Source organism: Trematomus bernacchii, unplaced genomic scaffold (genome assembly GCF_902827165.1).
Source record: "Trematomus bernacchii unplaced genomic scaffold, fTreBer1.1, whole genome shotgun sequence".
In the NCBI taxonomy this organism is placed as follows: domain Eukaryota; kingdom Metazoa; phylum Chordata; class Actinopteri; order Perciformes; family Nototheniidae; genus Trematomus; species Trematomus bernacchii.
The window spans coordinates 24,158,740-24,179,347 of record NW_022987720.1 but is presented as its reverse complement, the minus strand read 5'-3'; the positions used below and the strand labels follow the sequence as shown (position 1 = coordinate 24,179,347).

At 39.4% G+C, this 20,608-nt stretch overlaps 1 protein-coding gene across 1 annotated transcript; it reads right to left on the bottom strand.

The window, feature by feature from the left end:
- Positions 1-213: 213 nt before the first annotated feature.
- On the bottom strand, positions 214-19,138 carry slc6a16a (solute carrier family 6 member 16a). The gene is made up of 12 exons (XM_034142326.1): positions 18,954-19,138; positions 11,408-11,633; positions 10,747-10,904; positions 8,342-8,468; positions 8,080-8,255; positions 7,395-7,505; positions 4,326-4,567; positions 3,540-3,711; positions 2,529-2,730; positions 2,105-2,264; positions 1,841-2,003; positions 214-1,155 (listed from the first exon to the last, which is right to left on the bottom strand). Exons 1-12 carry the CDS (start codon positions 18,954-18,956, stop codon positions 805-807), a joined length of 2,091 nt encoding a protein of 696 aa, XP_033998217.1. The 5' UTR covers positions 18,957-19,138; the 3' UTR covers positions 214-804.
- Between the last annotated feature and the right edge of the window lie 1,470 nt (positions 19,139-20,608).

Below are 20,608 nucleotides of genomic sequence, written 5' to 3'. Positions count from 1 at the left end.
CACACACACACACACACACACACACACACACACACACACACACACACCACACACACACACACACACACACACACACACACACACACACACACACCACACACACACACACACACACACACACACACACACACACACACACACACACACACACACACACACACACACACACACACACACACACACACACACCACACACACACACACACACACACACACACACACACACACACACACACACACACACACACACACACACACACACACACACACACACACACAGTACAATATTTTCATGCATATTCCCACTTGGCATTTTGCTAAAAAAAACTAATCTCAACTAACCCCCTACATGAAAAAAGAACAGATTCACAGAAAAAGAACAGACCAACCGTATTTGATTGGCTGGCTTGTCAATTTCCCACTCTAAATACTTCCATAAAATCCTTGTTTCACAAAATACAGTTGTTCTATGTTTCAGGGAGTGTTTTCATTTTCTGAACAGTGCGAGCGGTTGAGAAAATGAATGGAGTGATAGTGATAGTGATTGACAAGCAGTGATAGTTTTATAACTACTAAATCTAAAATCTCTCTTTTGACTAGTCATCTTTAAAAACATAAATATTAAAATCACTTTGGTTTTGTCAACAATGTAGAACTTGCTGAATTTGATCAAATGGGGTGCAACAACTCTTCTTCAGATGATAAATAAATCTGTTTAGGACTGCGCTGCCTACACTTTGCTGGCTCTTGTTCATACACTCTTTGATGTTCAACATTGAAACATATCCTCGTCCACAGTCGTGCTCACACCACTGTGTCTTGTTCTTCTTCATCTTCCTCCTCCTCCTCCTCCTCCTGCTCCAGGAGCCGGTAGTGTTCGCTGCCCAGGGGCAGGAAGGTGGTCCTGGGAGGAGCCTCGTCTTCCTCAGAAGGGTCTCTGTTGAGGGACTCCAGCTGATCGGTGGAGCTGCACTTGGTGTACAACTCACGGTGCATCGCCTGGCCGCCCCCCTCCTCAGAGAGAGGGTTATGGGCCGTGCGGTTTTTCCACATGGAATGGATGTAGCCAATCGGCACCGGCAAGCTGGCAAGGGCTATCAGCATGACGATCATACCGAGAGCCCAACCCGGGTACTCGAGGGTCATCTCAGAGCCCTGGAGAGGGGGAGAGAGAGGGCATGTCAGAGAGAGAGAATATGGGATGCACAATGCTTCAAAAACTACTCAATACTTTGATAGTGACCCTGAATACATTGCAAAGTTAAGATTAAATACCTCTCAGCAATTTAACTGGGAAAGTTTAATGGTGATGCCTACTATTTATTTATTTTTCAACCCTAGTAGGTAGGGAACCTATACACATCGTTAACAACTTTTCCATTTGTATTCCTATTTGAAGGTTTTTAAGAGGGGTTTGTTCATATATCAGCCATAACCCAATTTAAATAACATTAAAAACCTAAAAAGTAAAAGCATGGCAAACATTTGTTTTTGTTTTTGGCTGTTGAAAGTATTTTCTTGGATTTTGATCCTGGCTTTATCTATACAGAAATACAGATTTCTGTTGTGGAAATGTATGCAAATTAGCAGATGCTCACTAAGATAATATGTAATTTACTCAACAAGGGGAATATTGTATGTATAAGTTCAATGTTTGTACCCTACTGACTTGTAGTGTCTCCCATACAAAATTAAAAAATTGTTTTGAGTTTTTATTGAAGGTATTGAGTGCAGTTGGGGGAACACATAGCCTATAGAGAGAAGTTTACATAGTGAGTAATATTAGAGGCTATGAGATACAATTATTCTATGTAGAAGAGAAAGAAGTGAAGTATCTTACCGTGGCTTGATTCCAGGCGGTGTATGTGGGCCTTTTGAAAACCATGCGCATAAAACTAGCAGCCAGAAGACCAACCATCGCGATCAAACAAACATATTTCCAAAGATATTTGTACACCACCGGAGGGCGCCACTTGAGCATGACTTCAATCTCATCCAGGAAGCTGAAATCATGGAAAATATTTACATGAGATGTAAGAAATAAAAGACATTTAAAAAACAGGAGGCAAGTAATTTAAAAGTGTCAGACATATTGGTTCCTTACCGATCTGCTCCATAAACCCACGACACAGCAATGGTTTCAAATATTACTACAATGACTAACGGTAAAGTTGCAGAGTAGTCGTCAAACATCGTCACAAAATAGTTGCCTGAGCGCTGAGTGAACAACAGTCCGATTACAAAACCCAGAGCACAGCTGGAAACTGAAACAAAAAGAAGATGGCAGACAGTGTTAGACAATAGCAGCTATCTGATTAATAATTGTGCTGCAAACAGACAATATTTGTAGTCTTTAGAAGGCAATAGATCAAGAAAAAGTCAGAAAACACTGACAGCACTACACATACAGACATCAAAATGTCCCGCTTAAGAGAGAATTTTCACATTTAACTGTAGAGATCTTCATTTTAGCCACAAATTCTTGTTGCTTTAAAACAAAATGCCTATAAAACTGAGCATCCTGTTACCAGTGAGGATGGTTCGGTGACGGCCCAAGAGGCTAAAATTGTCCATGAGAGGTGTGAGGATTCCCTGCATGGTCCCAAACATGGTGCTGAGGCCCAGGTTGAGCAGCATTAGGAAAAACAGTGTGGACCAGAAGGGGCTGGCAGGGAAAAGGGCCATCACCTCAGTGAACGCTATGAATGCCAGGCCTGTCCCTTCAATACCCTGCATCATACAAAAGGGAAAACAGAGAGGGAATAAGGATTTTGTAAACGTTGACTGAAGATTGCAAATAAATATTAGGTGGCAAGGAGAAAACAACATTCTTAAAAGTCAGTTTTTGGACCCCTATTTGTAGTTATAATCTGATAGCACTATACAAGAAGCCATGCTGTAGTGGTCGACGCAGTAGGGAGTGGAGTAATGTTTTGTAGTCAAATAAAAGCTATTAGATAACATGACTTGGAGTGACCCTGCCTCTGTTATTTTAGTTCCTCCTTCCACTCCTCTATCACAGCACGCTTTCATCTCTCATTGAGACCTACTACATGGTCTGTCCCGTGTTTTCTTACTATCGCCTGCTGGATATTACCTCACCGGTTCCTCAGGGGTTCTCAGCACCACACCTTCTTTCTATTGTTATTGAGATATCCACCTATGTTTGAATACCTGGTGTTTTTTTAAGCAAGCCTGTGTCCTGCAACTCAAAAAGAAGCAAAATCAATTTTATTCAATTTTTTTGGTTCTTGGAAATGTTGTGGCCTCCAAAGTGTTCATGATACTCGATGGATAAAACAGCTTTTCGAAAGTCATGTTTTTAACAATTAACCACAATCAGGTTAACCCTGTATCTTAGTGCTGGACACCAACCTGTTATTCTTGTTGTCCATGCTTACTGTTTTAAGTTTATGCTTTGATTAGTTTGTTTTCTGACTTTTTCTTATTCATTTCACAGTAAAAAAAAACTCTCATTGTATCTCTTTACAACCCCAATATTAAATAAAAAGCTAATTCAGATTAAATGTAAATGATACCTTGTTCATCTCCTCTTCCAGGCTGCAGTCGGTGATGTTAGGACCCAGCGTGGAGCTGTGGTGACTGAACCAGTCTCTGTATTCCTCTAGAGACACAGAGCTCGGGTCAGTCGCGTTGATCCAAGGATCAAAATGCTGGTTAGACCCCATGTGGCTCAGGAGACCAAGATTTCTGGAAGTAGTTAGAAGAAAAAAAAGATTAAACATTTTACAGGCAATATTTGCTTTGAGAATTCATTCACTCAAATATTGGTTTATTATGATTACAATCAGTGATTGTATTGGGTCCGGTTACCAACAGTATAAATAAATGTATCCTTAGATTCTCTATAGATATAACTACTACTGTATATATATTTGATCTCATGCGAAATGCATTCTTAACATGCTGCTGCGACAAAACTATTTCCCAATTTGAGATCAATAAAGTATATCTAATCTTATCAAATCACATCAAATGAAATATCTCATATTGTTGTATTTCATTTTTATAGTCAAGGCATGAACATATTTGCCCTCAATACTTTTCAGCTGCCTAGTTATTCAAACAGGAAAAGCTAAATTAGTAAGTTTTAGGCCAAAACAAAGCTAATAACCTAATTACATGGTATGGTGTTGAGAGTACTCTTCTTTTTTTTATAATGTTGCAATAACACAAACTTTGGGACTTATATACTGTAGGAGTAGTGCTTTTAACAGCATTATAAATAAAGTGTTGGATGTAATGTGTGGACACTTACAGTAAGGGAAGTCAATATTCATGCACACACACATACACATCCGTACTCAGCCACGCAGCGCATTGCAATGTTCTTGGCACGGAAACCCAGAATGACGAAAACCACGAGCGAGGCCAGCACAGACGTCATGAAGTTGATGCCCGAGACCATGAGGGCGTCCCTGTGGCAGTTGTTGTTCACTGGATTGTAGGAGGAATAAGCGATCACTGAGCCATAGCCAAGTCCGAGAGCAAAAAACACTTGAGTAGCAGCCTGGCGCCACACCTGCACACTCCTCCAGAGTTCTAGCTGGAAAAAAACAAGGAAACAAAATCTCATTAAAGGTCCCCTATTATACTGTTTTTCATCAATATATTATAGGTCTCAGATATATACAAAACATGTCTCTGAAGTGTTTGGCTCCAAATACCAAACAGATCATTGTAGCATCCCATAATCCCCTCTGTTTCAGCCCTGTTTGAAAAGTGCTGATTCTCTGTCTGTTACTTTAGATGAAAATAAGGAGCCACTCCCCACGCCCCTCTGAGAGATATTTGGTTAAAAAGAACACAATGGTGCTCTAGGAGGAGATTCAGGTGATAGGGTAGTTACCTTGGTTGGTGATTGGCTAATGGTTACACAAGCCAAAAAATCGTTATGACATCATAAAGTGGCCAAAATCTGTTCAGCTCATTTTCAGACAGGTTTTTATATAAATGGATCAGGACAAAAAGTGAGCGAATCTTTTTTCGTGAAAGAGAGGGGACACATGTTTATGTATAAAAGACATGAAAAAGTGGATTTTGCATAATAGCTGACCTTTAAAGGTAGGGTAGGTAAGTTTGAGAAACCGGCTCGAGATACACTTTTTGTTATATTCCATGGAATGCTCTTAACATCCCGATAGCAATGAATATCTTAAGTGCTTTGACAAAAAATCCATAAAAAAATGTCATCTGTGGAAGCCGTAGTACTGTAAAAAGCACGACCAATCATTTTAGCCGGCCCGGCTAAAATAACTGGATGGCCTACCTGCCTGTCAGCCTTCCATCTGTGCACAAACTTATCTCGTGCCCTCATTGGTCATGTGTGCGTTCGTGTGTGTTGGAGGAGGGGCTCTCTAAGGAAGTGGCAGATTTTCTCCGGTTGTGTATTTTCAAATTCTAGCGATCTCGAGCCGGTTTCTCAAACTTACCTACCCTACCTTTAAGTCTTAATAATTGTGAAATGGTAGAAAATGTGAAAACATCCAGCTATATTTTCAACACTCTCTACTCATTTTTCATTTGGCATTCATTGGATACAAATCTAAATCCAGGGATGCAAACTCATCAGGTATGAAAAAGGTGACAAGGATCCGAGCCCCCCCGACCCCCCCACCCCACGGAATATCGGCTTTAAAATGAGGAATAACAGGATTTTAGCAGTCAGAACAACTAAAGCAGTTAATAATAACAGAAACGCCAAAGAGTCACATCTAATAGAAATATATAAAAGCATTTATTTTAATTGTGTTGAGCTGTTTTTGAAAATGTATTTTCATGCCTCTGTGCAAGGCTTAGTCTTTCTATCTTTATAGCCACTGGTGTAAAGTAACTAAGTTCATAAACTCAAGTACTATACTTGGGTACAATTTTGAGATACTTGTACTTTATTTATGTATTTCAATGTTTTGCTACTTTGTTCTACTCCACTACAGTTCAGAGGTACATGGTGTACTTCTACTCCTCGACAGTTCAGAGGTACATGGTGTACTTTTACTCCACTACATGTATTTAATACCTTTAGTTACTTTACAGATGTGGATGAATGATGTGAAATATAATCAAGTGTTAAATCAGACTTTAGTTCCACCTGGAGTAAATCCACAAGCTACCCTGCAGTATACAAAGTCATTCAAACTAGCTGCACCTTTACCAGCTTTGAGAACACTTTCATGATCAATCATTATAAAACATATCATATATATTATTCTGAAATGGACCAATCTGCACAACGACTACTTTTACTGTCGCTACTTTCACTATATTTTGATGATAATACTTTTCTACTTTTACTTGAGGAACATTTTGAATGCAGTACTTTTACTGTAACAGAGTATTCATACACTCTGGTACTTCTACTTTTACTCAAGTACAAGACCTGAGTACTTCTACTTTTACTCAAGTACAAGATCTGAGTACTTCTACTTTTACTGTCGCTACTTTAACTATATTTTGATGATAATACTTTTGTACTTTTATTTGAGGAACATTTTGATTGCAGGATTGTTCCTACACTCTGGTACTTCTACTTTTACTCAAACCTGAGTACTTCTACTTTTAATCAAGTACAAGATCTGAGTGCTTCTACTTTTACTCAAGTACAAGATCTGAGTACTTCTACTTTTACGAACAAGACCTGAATACTTCTACTTTTACTCTAGTACAAGATCTGAGTACTTCTACTTTTACTCTAGTACAAGATCTGAGTGCTTCTACTTTTACTCAAGTACAAGATCTATACTTATACCACCTCTGTTTATAGCCTATGAAAAAAACTATTTGAAAACGAAGGCTAAAGCTAACGTTAGCAGATAGTGACAATGTATGCTAGTTAGCTAGCTCAACGATAATATTGCGACAGGAACACTTTTCAGTGCACATCATGCTCTGCCGCTCCGACAGGGAGCTCTGATCTGAACACCTGAACGGCCCGTTCTAACAGCTGCTAACCAGCGTTCCAGTCTGTGCCACAGTGACTCCGGACCGCACAGTTAATATTAACGAACGCACCCATAGGTAATGTAGCTAATTAAGCTAGACCATCATAGCGGAGCGGCAGAGCCTTATTATACATCCATGAGCAGAGCCGACAGGCAGGAAGACTCGAGCACACAGCTCGCGCTGCATTATAATATATAAAAAAAAGAACACCATGCGTGTCATGATGGCACATAACAGCTCGCGGCCGCAGATTACTCCGGGTCCCAGACCCCCCCCATACCCCAAAAATATTTTTATTGCAGATCTACATGAATCACACAAACGACCTATTTTGGATTCAAAACGGCGAATTTCGCCGAAAGGTGACAAGTTTGCATCCCTGTAAATCAAGACATGAATATGATTAAAGTCAAGATGAAATGTGCGCTTACTTTAGGATAAAACATGTAGGCGATTCCATCCATCGCACCGTCCAACATCAATCCTCTGATGAGGAAAATAAAAAGCACCACATAGGGAAAAACTGAGGAAAAGTACATCACCTAAGATTTGGGAAAAGAAATAGGAGATGATTTCTGTGTTGGAAACTTTTAAAGGAATATTTTTGAATTTCAGGGAAATAAGCCTTTTTTTCGATTTTTGCTGAAGAGTTGGATGAAAAGATTAATAGCATTCTCCTGTCTGTCTGCCTCATGTAATGTAATGAACTGAGAGTTAGCATAGAGACTGGAAACAGCTAACCTGGCTCTTTCTGGAAGGAAACATATCAGCAGTTATCAAGCTGACAAACTAACCAAAACCCTATCTTGTAAATCACATTAACACCAATGCGTACAATTGATAATTGAAATGTTTTTACGGGTGATGTGCTTTGTTTTTCCAGTCTTTGTTAAGTTAACTGTCTGTTGTCTGTTGTTTATATTTACCGGACATATGACAGTGTAATGGATCTACTCATAAAACTCTCAGCCAAAAAGCTAATTAGTCAACAACGACACAAAGCTCATAAAATTCCCTCAACAATGACACAAAGCATACATTTGGTATATATATATTGGTTCATGATCAAGGGATCCTTTTCGCTCGGGAAAAAAAAAAAGAAAGAGGCAAATGTACCTTTGCAGAAGACTTGATGCCCTTGATCATAGCCAGGGACACGATTGCCCAAGCGGCCAACAAACAGCCTGTCATGATGGGGTTAAACTCTCCAGATTCATCAATGCAGTTTGTGATGTCAAGGGCTTTCCGAAACCAGAAATATGAAGTTGGTGAAGAACTGGCACATTCTTTCACTGTTGATTTAGGAAAGACAACATTATAGACATTGGACTGGCATCTACAGCCAGTGAATCAATGAACTTCTCAGTTCTGTCAGTACCTGTTGCATTGGTAGATACATCGAATGGACAATGCTCCCAGGGCAGAGGATACTGAAAAGAATTACCCAGGTAGAAAAGGCTCCACGCAATGATAACATTGTAATATAGAGCCACGTAAAAACAGACCTAGAAGAGAAGAAAGGGACTGTGAATGATCAATATTGACATAGTAAGATAGTCAGAAATAGAACATCTCAAATTACCCATGATGCAATTTTTTCTAATTTCATGCATTTGCATCCCAAAAGTTATAATGATCATGTTTACAGTTGTATTCTTAATGCATAGTGTGGGGGAAACTTCTGAAGCAATTGGAGTCAGGACTCAGAGAGACACGAGGAGAGCTGGAGCTTTGATGGCAAACACTGACGGTTTATTTGGAGTTTCGGCCGGAGAATTCACAAGACATGTCACGGGCCACGGTTTGACCACACGGTTGAGATGCCACAATCAATCCTCAAGAACCCTCCTGTAGCTCGAGGTTTTAACTAGTTCAGAGTGTAATAATCAACATTCTTCAATAGATAGACTATTTTTTATTTTTTTATTTATTTAACCTTTATTTAACCAGATAAAAACATTGAGATAAAATCTCATTTTCAATGCTGACCTGGCCAAGAAGGCAGCAACGTTACACATAACACAAACATATAAAATACAGAGAACATAACTACAAAAGACGAAAAAGCAGTCACTACATTGTGCACATTAGGACAATAAAAAGTACACTACCTGTTACTGCAAGAGCAGCTGGTGGTGAGGACTTCAGACAACTTCAATTTAAAACATGATATAGAGACAAGTGCCCTCAGTTTAAGGCATGATTGAAGGTCATTCCAAGACCAAGGACCATAATAAGAAAGACTCCTTTTTCCAGCCTCAGTCCGTACAGTAGGTACCTGGAACCGTATCCAGGCACTGGATCTGAGGTTGTAAGAGTCGCAAACTGGGGCAAATCTGGAAGCTTACCTAAAATGGCTTTATACATTAATAAAAACCAGTGCTGCATCCTACGCATAGTAAGTGAGGACCATCCAGTTAGGCTATACAGTGTGCAATGATGAGTCCTATAGGGTGCATTTGATATATAACGCAGTGCAGCATGGTAAAGTGGGTCAAGTTTGGCCAAAACAGTGGGACAGGCAAATCTATAAATGGTATCACCGTAGTCCAGCTGGGACAGGAATAAGCCAGAGACCAACCTTTTACGGGATGAAATTGAAAAACAACATTTAAATCTGAAAAGGAAGCCAAGAGTGAATTTCAATTTCTTTGTTAAAACTTCAATATGGTGTTTAAAGTTCAGATTACTGTCCAACCAAAAGCCCAGATATTTGTAGGTATCAACAAACTCAACAGAAACGCCATCAAGGGTGTCAATGGAGAGGCAAGAGGAGGACGCTGACTTGGGAGCAAAAAGCATTGCTTTGGTTTTCTTACTGTTCAATAGCAGTTTAGAATCAAGAAGCGCATGCTGCAGCGTGATAAAATCTGATTTTAAATTGGAAACGGCCATATCCAGAGAAGGAGCACACGAGTATACAATAGTGTCATCAGCATACATATGATAGGTAGAAAATTGCAGCTGAGGACACTGAATCACAGTTGTTGTCGCTTATGGCTCGGGGTCATCTACACCCTGAGAAGGTTGTGTTCAAGGTATCCCACAACAATAACTATCTCTGACAGAGAGTTGCCCGATCACAAACTGGCAACATCAACAATATGCTAGGGCAGCCCCTCCTTATGGGAGATAACGGCTGCTCAAGGTTGGTCAGCTGCGTCAGAGGGCGAAGGAGGACATGCAGGGCAAATTATTCCCCAACACATAGCTGTAATGAATTGTGACTATGACATTAGCTTAACAGAGCAATTAGGTGTTTTTTTTTTAGAAAAGTATTGAGTAAGAATGGGCGTCTAGTCTTACAAGTGAACGTCTGTGTGCTGTGTTTGCACAGAAAGTTTTGCCCACTCTTGCCGGGCTTGTCTATAGAGACTGTTACGCAAATAACTCTCACATTACAACATGGCAGGATATCCTTCAGTGCCCTTTCTTTAGCATAAATACAGTGTGGCTAGAAGAAAAAAAACGTTGTTTACATAGGGTTGATAAATGAGGTAGTACATGTTATGGCTTTTCAATGCCTGAAGGAAGACATTTATGCTCATGACACTGCAGCCTGGCCGACACACTGTGAGCTACAGTATGAGCAGTTTTTCCCACGTGTGTAAACATACATACATTACAACACAAGGAATAGAGCATTGATTTGATTGCTTCCCCGGATTTTACTAATCTCTACCAATAAAAAAATCTAAAGTATAACCTATTTTCCATACATGAATAGTATGATCTTAAAGTCTGAAGAAAAAATAACTTTACAAAAAAAGGTAAAACCCTCACTATGCAGCTGGAGTAACCGATCCCCGCCAGCTTTGGGGAGATGTGCTTCCAAACGCCGATGCTGCCCTGGCGAATGCTTTGGCCGGCTGCCAACTCCATAAAAAAGAGTGGAACTCCCACAATCAGTAAAAGAAAAACATACAGCAGCATGAAGGCCCCTGGAACGAAAAGGAAGATGTTAAAAGGATGAAGGCATATTCCTTAATACTCTTTCCTTATTATATATTTTTATTGAAACAAAATGCTCATTTAAAATAAGTCTCGGCTACTGGTTCTGGAGAGCTACGGTCATGAGGCAGAACAAAGAGTTGGAAAGTACGCTCTTTTTTAAAGGGGCCCTATTATAATAATCTTCAGGTTCATATTTGTATTTTTGCCTCTACTGTGACATGTTTACATGCGTTAATGTCCAAACATTTCTTTATCATTGGTCAACATCTTAGAAATGTCCCGCCTCTTAGCCAATCATGTACAATGTGTTGGAGCGCAAGTGTTACAAAATGATATCATTATGTTACTGAAGTAAACAAAGGAGTGTGTGGGAGAGAACACTTTGTCATTTTAGCCTTTGCAGACATTTACACGCACAAAAAAAGATATAACACGCTACAGGAAAGGGAAAACCCTGACAAGCATAAAAGGCCCCTTTAAAGACACTCACCTCCGCCATTTTGGTGGCAAAGGTACGGGAACCTCCACACATTCCCGAGGCCCACGCTGAACCCCACCTGGGCCAACACATACTGGACCTTGGAGTCCCACGCTGGCCGGTCTGCGTTGCTCGTCTCTGCTCCGTCCAGACCGGGCACAGCTGTGAGCTGAGTCTCAGACTGACCCTCGCCCAGCCAGGCTCGGTCCTCCAGGCTGTCCAGAGGAGGTTTCTCCGTCTTGAGAGAAACAAAGAAGAAGAAGAATGATTAACTGTGATAATAAAGGCTGCGCAATTTAGAAAAAAAGGAACATTTTGTGATTATTCTGACTAATGTTTAGATTGGAAAACATCATTTTTTAAACATTATTCACATAACCATTGAAATATATTGAACCCAAAAAATATTATAAAGTAAGAATCCAAGTTCTGCATTGCAACACTGGGACCACAGCAGTCTATAATACAACATAAAGTGGACCTATTATGCTATATTTGAAAAATATATTGTAGGGCCATACCTATACAAAACATGTTTGTGACGTTTTTTTTTCAAAATACCAAACAGATCACCCATTGTAGCCATGCCTCATATTGCTCAAACCCCTCTTTTGAAGCCCTGTTAGAGAAATGCAGATTTTGGGTCCTTAGCTTGAAAAAAATAAATAAGAGGAGGCGGAGCTAATGCCTGATCAGAATTCTACCGGAGATAAAGTTAAATTCGGTTGTGATATTTCGCCATCCTGTTTAAACCACGTCAAGGATTATTTCTGAAATAGTATGGAGCTCAAATGCTTTTTCTCTTGCAGGTTTATCACAAGGTGAGTTCCTTTTTTATTTCCTGCTTTTTAAACACATGTGCTCTACACAGTACAGGTTAGCTCTGAGTGTTAGCGAGGCTTGCTAATGTAAACAAAGACGTCCAAAACACGTCAGGCATTGTTTCTGATAGCAACTTTCTGTGGGTCCGCCGCCAATTTGACGTCAGATCGGATGGAATCTGTATCCGCTCGTTGTACACCCGTTGTTAAAAAGATTTGGGTACGGAGGAAAAGAGAAAGGGTTTTATTTTCTGACGCTGCGTGAGTTCCCCGACGCACCGGGGACACATTTTGCATGATAGGTCCCCTTTAAGATATACAGTGTTGGGGGGATTGATTAAAGACCACTGAGAGTTCGGCGAGGGAACAAGAACTCATGTGTGGTTTCCACCTATGACCTGTAATGTGAAGACACACGTGTAAGACATAACTCAATTCATAAATAGACAAAACGGATATGCTCCATGTGGAGAAAAAAAAGGAAGTCTGAGGAAATAAATTAGTTTAGTTTAAAGTCATTTACCTTAGCACTTTCATTAAAACAATACCTCCAACTACGTTTTTAATAATAATGATGGCCGCCATTTATTTGCGATAGCCATTAGGTGTCTTTACATTGTGTAATATCTCTTCAGTTCCATTCACGAAGCCTCCACTAAAATGGGTTAAAGCCCCCCTGGAGAGTCCTGCCTCCCACTTTGTAAACCTCTGCTCAGTGCAAAAGAACAGGTGATTTCCTGACTGCACCTTAAGTACCCACTCTCACAAACTCATTCAGCTCCAATGACTTAAGGTTTGCCAAACTGGCTTTAGAGCATGACCTAGCTGTACCAGTGTTGGTATCAGATGGTGAGAATGGAAAATTACAGGAGGGTTTGACCCAGAACAGTATGTGGCAGGTCAGAACTCATGGTGAGACACGTCAGGTGATTTCAGACATATATAGAGATACATTTATATATATATATATATATATAAACACATTCATAGAGCGAGAGTGTGGGAGTGTGACCAAAATATGCCAGCAAACACAAATAGAGAGGAGGGGAAGAACAGCAGCCGCCATGCAGATCCCTGTCTGACGGAGAGATACTCTGTCGTTTTAGTTCAAGTGGGTGGGGTACTCCAGTGGGAGGTGTTGGGTTTACATTGGTTCACACTGTGGGTGGTGCTGAGGCGCATGTGTGCACCACGTGGTTGACATAGTTGGTGACAGATACAATTTAAGGACCCATTTATAAAAAACCAAAGCAGGCTTTTGTTGTAGTTTTGTTCAATGTAGCCATGGTTTTAATTAAGGTTATGGTCCGTTTAATTTACTGGGGTGTATGCCCTTAGCACATGGGACAGCGTTGTGGTTGTCTGGCAAAAGCTGTCATAAATCAAATTTGTATCCAGTTTCACGTCTTTTGTCATTGCTCTGATTTATGAATCCCTCCTGGTAGAAAACATATTTTGTGTTATTTTTTGGCTCTTACTTCCCTTGGTTATAGACTGTAAATCAGATAAAGCAAGTCTTTTGAAGATGTCATTCTTTCATATTTACAGACTTTGTTTACTAAACTATTCATAAATTAAAACAATTGCTAGTTGTAGCCGTAGTTAACTCTGGATTTAGATAAAGTTGGGCTATCAGGAGTGTGAGTAACCTTGGTGGTTTAGATAATTCCTTTCAAAGAAAAACAACTTGCACTCCAAAACAGTCTTATCACCAAAGTAATCATTGCATTAATTTTTGCATAAATGCAGATGAAGGTAATTTGTTTTATTTAAGTGTACCTCATACACTGTAAAAACAGTTCCGATGGTGAAATCAACAAAACTCAATTTTTTAATGTAATTTATTTGCCCTAAATTAGTTTTTTTTCAATGTGCGTTTAAATAAGTTACACTTAAGCAACAATGAGAACATGTTTTAAGAACTCATTAATTTGTAAATTAATATCACATTTTCTGAACTTTCTTTAAAAATACGTTTTGGAAAACGTAATAAAAATGCTTTTGTCAACGCCACGGTCATGCCACGCCCTCAAACGAGAATACCGCGGTGTGAGACTTCCTGTCCAGCGGTTCTTCAGCAGTTGGACACGTGTTTGCGTTGGATCCTCCTCAAACCATCGTAAAACAAATAAGCATGCCACCTGAGTTATTAATTACTGCTTTTTAACTAGCAAGTGTTATTCACTTTTCTTGTATTCACTGTTTTGAACAGAACATCGAAATTTTAATGCATGCCAGCGTCATTACTGCTGTTAAAGTTAGACTCAGCCCTGTCATGCTCATGTAGTCTATTTCTTTGCGCAAAGTTGTTGGGCAAAGTTTGCATCAAGTGCTTACCGACGCAATTATGTTAAAAGTGGTTAAGTTAAGAGTACTATTAAGAATCAACTCCGCAAACCGTTCCCCTATGCCGCTCTAAGCGTTGGCCCGGGCACCGTGATGCGGCCGCGGGGCTCAGGCTCTCCTGCCGTGCATGTTGTGCGGTAAAATACCTCCGCTAAAACTATTCCCTACTACTTTATAACCCAGCGGTTATGTAAGAGTAAGTTACTAATGCGCCTATTTGATATTAATTCCTCTGTATGTATTTTGCCGTTTGTTTTACTGTGAGCAATGAATTATCTTTCTACAATCTTAGTGTACCCAATTTAAACTCATAGTCTGCAGTTACAGCATCGAGTTGTTATTATACAATATGAAGTGCAAACTATATTTGTCATGCTTATGCAACGCTATAGATGCACATCCATGTTGGAATCTGCAGGAGAGTTAACGTTAGCTCTCAGTAGAAAGTGACGGAGGTGACTTCAGTTAAGGTGCATTCAGGCGCAATTCAGTAAAAGTGTGTATTGGGCGAGGATGCATGTATAACGTCAGCAAGATGTGTTCAATGTAGTACAGTAAAATGCAGTCTTTAGCGAGAAATATCAATAAATACAGTTTTATTAAGGAGATGTTTTACTACAACATAAAGTAGATATTAGACAGTATGCAAACGAGATAAAGGAGTGTATATTGAAGTAATTAGGATCTGCTGTGTAGAGAATCATGGAATTGTACTGGTATCTAACAATACCATCCTTAATAAATGCCATCCTTATAAATGTATATAAATACAATACCGTTTTAAATGATACTTGTGTTTTAATGTTTGACTCCATTAATTGAATTAAATATGTTTTAATGAATTCTACTGAAATGATTGTTACATTGTCATCATGTAACTATTTTGTTCTTTCATTTGCCTCACCAGAAAACAGTCACACCTCCTCTTGAAGACATTTAGCCTCCTGCTATCGACTTCAGGTTCACATTAGGTAAGCCCTTGAGTGTGTTAGACTAAAGTTGTTGTTTCAGAGGTTAATTCAAGACGTGTTATGTTTACATACTAATATAATGAGCATCAGGTAAAAGTACCCATTTCTATTTTTTGAATCACAGATGGGATGGAGATGTAAACTATGCAGCACTAGTGTCACCACTCAAAGTGATATTTTAAAACATTATCGACTCCATCATGGAACCTTTGGACGTGCCTTGCCCTGCATTCATGTAGACTGGCCTGCGCTCTCACTTATCAAGATAAAAGTTGAAATAATCGTCTGTTCTTTTTATTCTAGAACCCATGTGCCACTTTATATACATCTCTGAGCATGAGGTGGGGTTAAAAAGAAGTAGTTGGACATTTTATGAACTATATCAATATCATGACTATTTGGTTCATTTTCTTGCAAACCAGCCTTTTTTTGATGGCTTAAACCCCTTGTAATGCATGTGAATAGCACCTCTGTTACCGTCTGTTAACAGCTAATGTAAACTGGCTCGTTATGTTTTCAAGACGGATTTGATTTTTGTTTTGAGGAAAACACATGGTGTGTCCTGATTTGTACTCAATTTAGTGTTTTATTTGTATTTACAGGGAACAGCAGAGGTCGAAGTGCAACAGGCTCGTGATGCACAGCATGAAGTTATACGTTGCCCAAGAGCCAGATGCAGTTATAACCATCAAGTAATAACCATGTGTCTCCATGTATGTTAATGTGTTGTGCTTTTAAACAAACTTGTTACTCTTTTATGACAACTGTTTTGAAATAATCAAATTTTAATAAAATGTATTAACATGTCCATAACGTTCCCTTTTTTAATTTATTTGTTTAATCTGCAATGTTTCAATGCTATCAAATATTTAAAGGGTTGGATTGAAATCAGGAAGAGTTTGTCGTATATAGGTTACGGCAACTCAATTGTGTTTTATAATTTACTTTATTCTCGTGTGGTTCTTAGCAGATTGTTATTTGCATTGGTTACACTTAATATCTGGGCTTTTAATTGTAGGCTCATCTCATCTTTTCATATGCAGAAAAAAATCACATTAGTGAGTTTACCCAACTCCTATAATTGCTTGGAACCACTTGACACATATTTTTTAAGTTTTAGCAAAGTAACACATTCTTGAGTAGAGGAAAACTAAAAAAAGTACATTTCACCAACTCAAAAATTGCAAAAGTTGACTAAACTCTTAAGATTGCTTGGAACCGCTTGACACATATTTTTTTAAGTTTTAGCAAAGTAACACATTCTTGAGTAGAGGAAAACTAAAAAAAGTACATTTCACCAACTCAAAAATTGCAAAAGTTGACTAAACTCTTAAAATTGCTTGGAATCACTTGACACATATTTTTTAAGTTTTACCAAAGCAACAGTTTTTACAGTAGTCTCCTCAAGCTCCATACACAGCAACCCTGTATCAAATCGCATTGTCATTTGTTAAACCAATTTACAATTATTTTAAATAGAGACATTGCAATTTCCTGTTTATGCCAGCTTTTTCTAAATCGATAAAGACTTTACTATCATTTTTGTGTTGTGGAAATGTGTAAAAATGCTGCATGCTTCTTTCTCTTCTCTATTCTTGGCTAACCATAAATGATCTTGTTGCCCCTTTCCCCAAGCACACTTGACACACACACACACACACACACACAGATTGTAAATGTTCGGTCAGCTAGGGTCTATCTCTGGGTACAGTTGGAGAAAAGGCAACCACACTGTCTGTCCCCAGTGAACAGTGTGAAGACCCGCATAGTTAATCTCTAAAAACACCTTTGTTTTTTTAATATTTAGCAAACTGAAACCATTTAAGAAATTGTCTGCGATTTTCCAAAATATCCACATGTAGAGGACTAATACAATGCAATGCAGTTTTTTTAACACAGCTAAACCTCAAACATGACCACAGAGTTCATTAAAAAACACCTCTGCTCACAGTCTCACAATGTATACATGACTAAATGGTAGAAAAAGATACATATGACTGAACATGTATACAATCCAGAAAAAGAGGATAGTGGAGCGAAGTTTTCGTCACACATGTATCGTATGAGAATTTGTGAAACATTGTGTTTTATTTGTCTGCACATTATGAGGATCAATGCTTTAAACAGTTCAAGTGTGTTTCAGTTTGCACACACACCAGCCCTCTACAAACAGCCAGAATAAAGACCTTTTCATTCCTGCAATTTGACATGTGGACGTCATGTTTGAAAAGGAGCAAGTGATTTTTTTTTTTTTTTAAATATCTCTTTTTGGCAATCTTCCAGCTCAGGACCTAGTAAGGCTTAAGAGTAAAGCAAACAACTCTCAAAGTCACCAGATCGCCCTGCCGTTCACAATTTACAACTTGCTGTCTTAAATATGTGAGTCTCAATGTCATTTTGGTATTCACACAACATGACTGACTGGCAACAGGCACACTACTAAATTAAACCATCCCACTCAGGCCATCAGGTACTTGTCACTAACTTAAATTAGATCTATTGCAGTGCTTATGTTGGCTGTGTGTCAACACATTACAAAAATAATGGTCATGTGGATAACATACAAAGGATTTAAAGAGGCAGAATAACAACATGCCATTTTAAAAAGCTACAGTATATTATCAGCTGTGACATATTTATTTATCTAAAAGTGAGAGGGCCAACACCCCCCAAACACACACACAGCAAACACTCACACAATACTGCATAATCATAGTCAATCAACTCCCCCCTCTTCAGTAAATATGATTGCCTCCAGGATATAATGGGGAAAAAACCTATACATACAATAATAGGCTATGTATCACCATACATTTGCAACAACAATGCATGATGGAAGTCATTCACATATATTTGGTAGATGATTAAAAAGTGAGTGCTTCCTTTCAGCTTCACTTTAAGGGTGTTTACATCTGCATTAGAACAACGTGTAGGAGTGTTGTCAGAGCTACAGTCACTTGATGATGTGACTAAACGTATGGTAAAATCATCATAAACCTACAAAAAAAGTCACACAATACACTTAGTTTGTGCTGCTTTACAGTATATAGTTGATCCACATCTAAATTTTAAATGCACACTACATTAGCTTTCTTGTACACAGTAAAAGCTGTCGTGGGTTTAAAAACATATCTGTGGCTATGCAGCCTGTATATTCCTGTAAACAAATGCACGGAAAATCAGCTGCATGACAGAGATTATCCAAAGTGAGGCAAAACACAGCCTTAAAGCCTATATTCATGACTGGTTAAGTCACTGACGAAGAGTCAAGTAACGGAAAATCATACAGCAAACGTGCAACATGTTCAACAAGAAAAAAAAGAGCGTCAAGTAAAATAAATAATAAGATGGATATTAAACATTGGAGCTCATAAAGTTATCAACGTGTTAAATCAGAACTTCGATGTGTTGTGGACATACCATGCTGACAGCCCGCTCCAAGACTGGAATAAAGTTTCCAGGAATCCTGTCTGCGTTTCTGCTCGGCTCTTTCTCTCACAAGGCTACTTTCAAAACTCTTACTCTGTTTGGTTTTGCAGCAAAATATATAATGTGCTGTGTGGAGGAACGCCTCGAGAAGGGCGTTTTTAAAACTTGCGGCCACGTTTCTGTGAACTGGAACACGTTCTGTCGTCGCCACTCGCCAGCCCCGATATTGACATGCAGGAGAAGTCTGTGCAGATGGAGCCAATGGGAGGTGTGGGGGGGGGGGCGCGAGCTGCCCTTCAACGAGGTCTGTAACTAAGCGAGAGAATGCTGTTGGTGTAGCCTGTGGGTTTAAGAAAAAACACCTCTGAAGAAAGATGGGTGCCCTGACTGTGGACAAAGTCACTGTACTGCTGTATACTTCATTTCCATAGGACATTTAAAAAGCCTCCGATTATAATTGCGCGTGTATTCGTGCAATTAGGGTACATGCGCTGACGGTAAATTGGGGTGGCCCATAATAAGCGCACAATTAAATTCCACTGTCCAAAATAACTAATCAGATTATAAACAATTTTGTGGCAAAAAAGGAGGAACTCAATATACGTAGTTGATGGTGATGGTTATTTATATTTTTAAATAACCTAATTATATATTTTTAATGTAAATGTCTTATTTGTTAAAGGTAGGGTAGGCAGTGGCGTTTTTATATGTACAAAAGTGGTGGGGCACAAAAAACTTAGATGTCTATATATAAGCTTCTGCAGTGACGTGCAGTGAGGTTCATGGCTGGTGAGGCACTGGCACTGACTCTTCAGGTTTACAAATATTATATTTTGACCTAAACCAAAATATAATATTATTTTCAAAAGCTTTTTTTGTCTGATGCTTTGATTAATTTTAAACAGACAGTTCAACAAAAGGATACCCAAAAAATGTAATTTTATCATTTAAATATTGAATTGTTCTCTCTTACCCCTAGATTCCACCGGGTCCGTCTGCGCCGCGTTGCGGTTTTGGTCCGGCCTCCTCCGGCGTCATACCCTACCAGGCGCGTTTCAGAAGCATTTCAGAAGCGGAGCGTCTTGCCTGCCGGCTCGCAGTTTTTGTTGATTTGGGCATATTTCCTGGACAGGCTACGTTGTACAGACAAAGTTAATAATAACTGTAATATTCCAGTTATAAACGACATGAATCAAAGATGTGTTGCTGTATTTTAGTGGTAAAAAAATGCATTCATCATCATAATTATTCTATATATATAATTTACACAGTGCCTGTAAACCGGAGGAGAACGCTGGCATTTCTCCTCCTACTTGAAAGACTACGGAGGGATAGGGTCTGCAAAATTAGTTTGTGTGTGTGTATATATAGCTCTGAACGTTCCACTTCCTGCCTGCCCGACCTTACGTTACGGCTGCGCCGTGACAAAAATAGGATTCGATCCTAATTTTAGAGGAGCCCTGCGCCGAGCCGCTTCTGGGACGCTTCTGAGCCGTAACGCGCCGCGTGTGGTGGAATAGCACCCGTTGACTAGAGTGGCCGCGATCGCCGTGAGCACCGCGGCGCAGCCGTAACGCGCCCGTAACGCGCCGCAGACGGACCCGGTGGAATCTAGGGGTGAGTAATGGCGCGTTTCCACTACAGCG

Coding starts and splice junctions, on each gene's coding strand:
- slc6a16a (XM_034142326.1), bottom strand. Junction 7,506..8,079: donor GCATCAAGTCTTCTGCAAAG/GTACATTTGCCT, acceptor CCCAAATCTTAG/GTGATGTACTTTTCCTCAGT. Junction 4,568..7,394: donor CCTACATGTTTTATCCTAAA/GTAAGCGCACAT, acceptor GTTTTTTTCCAG/CTAGAACTCTGGAGGAGTGT.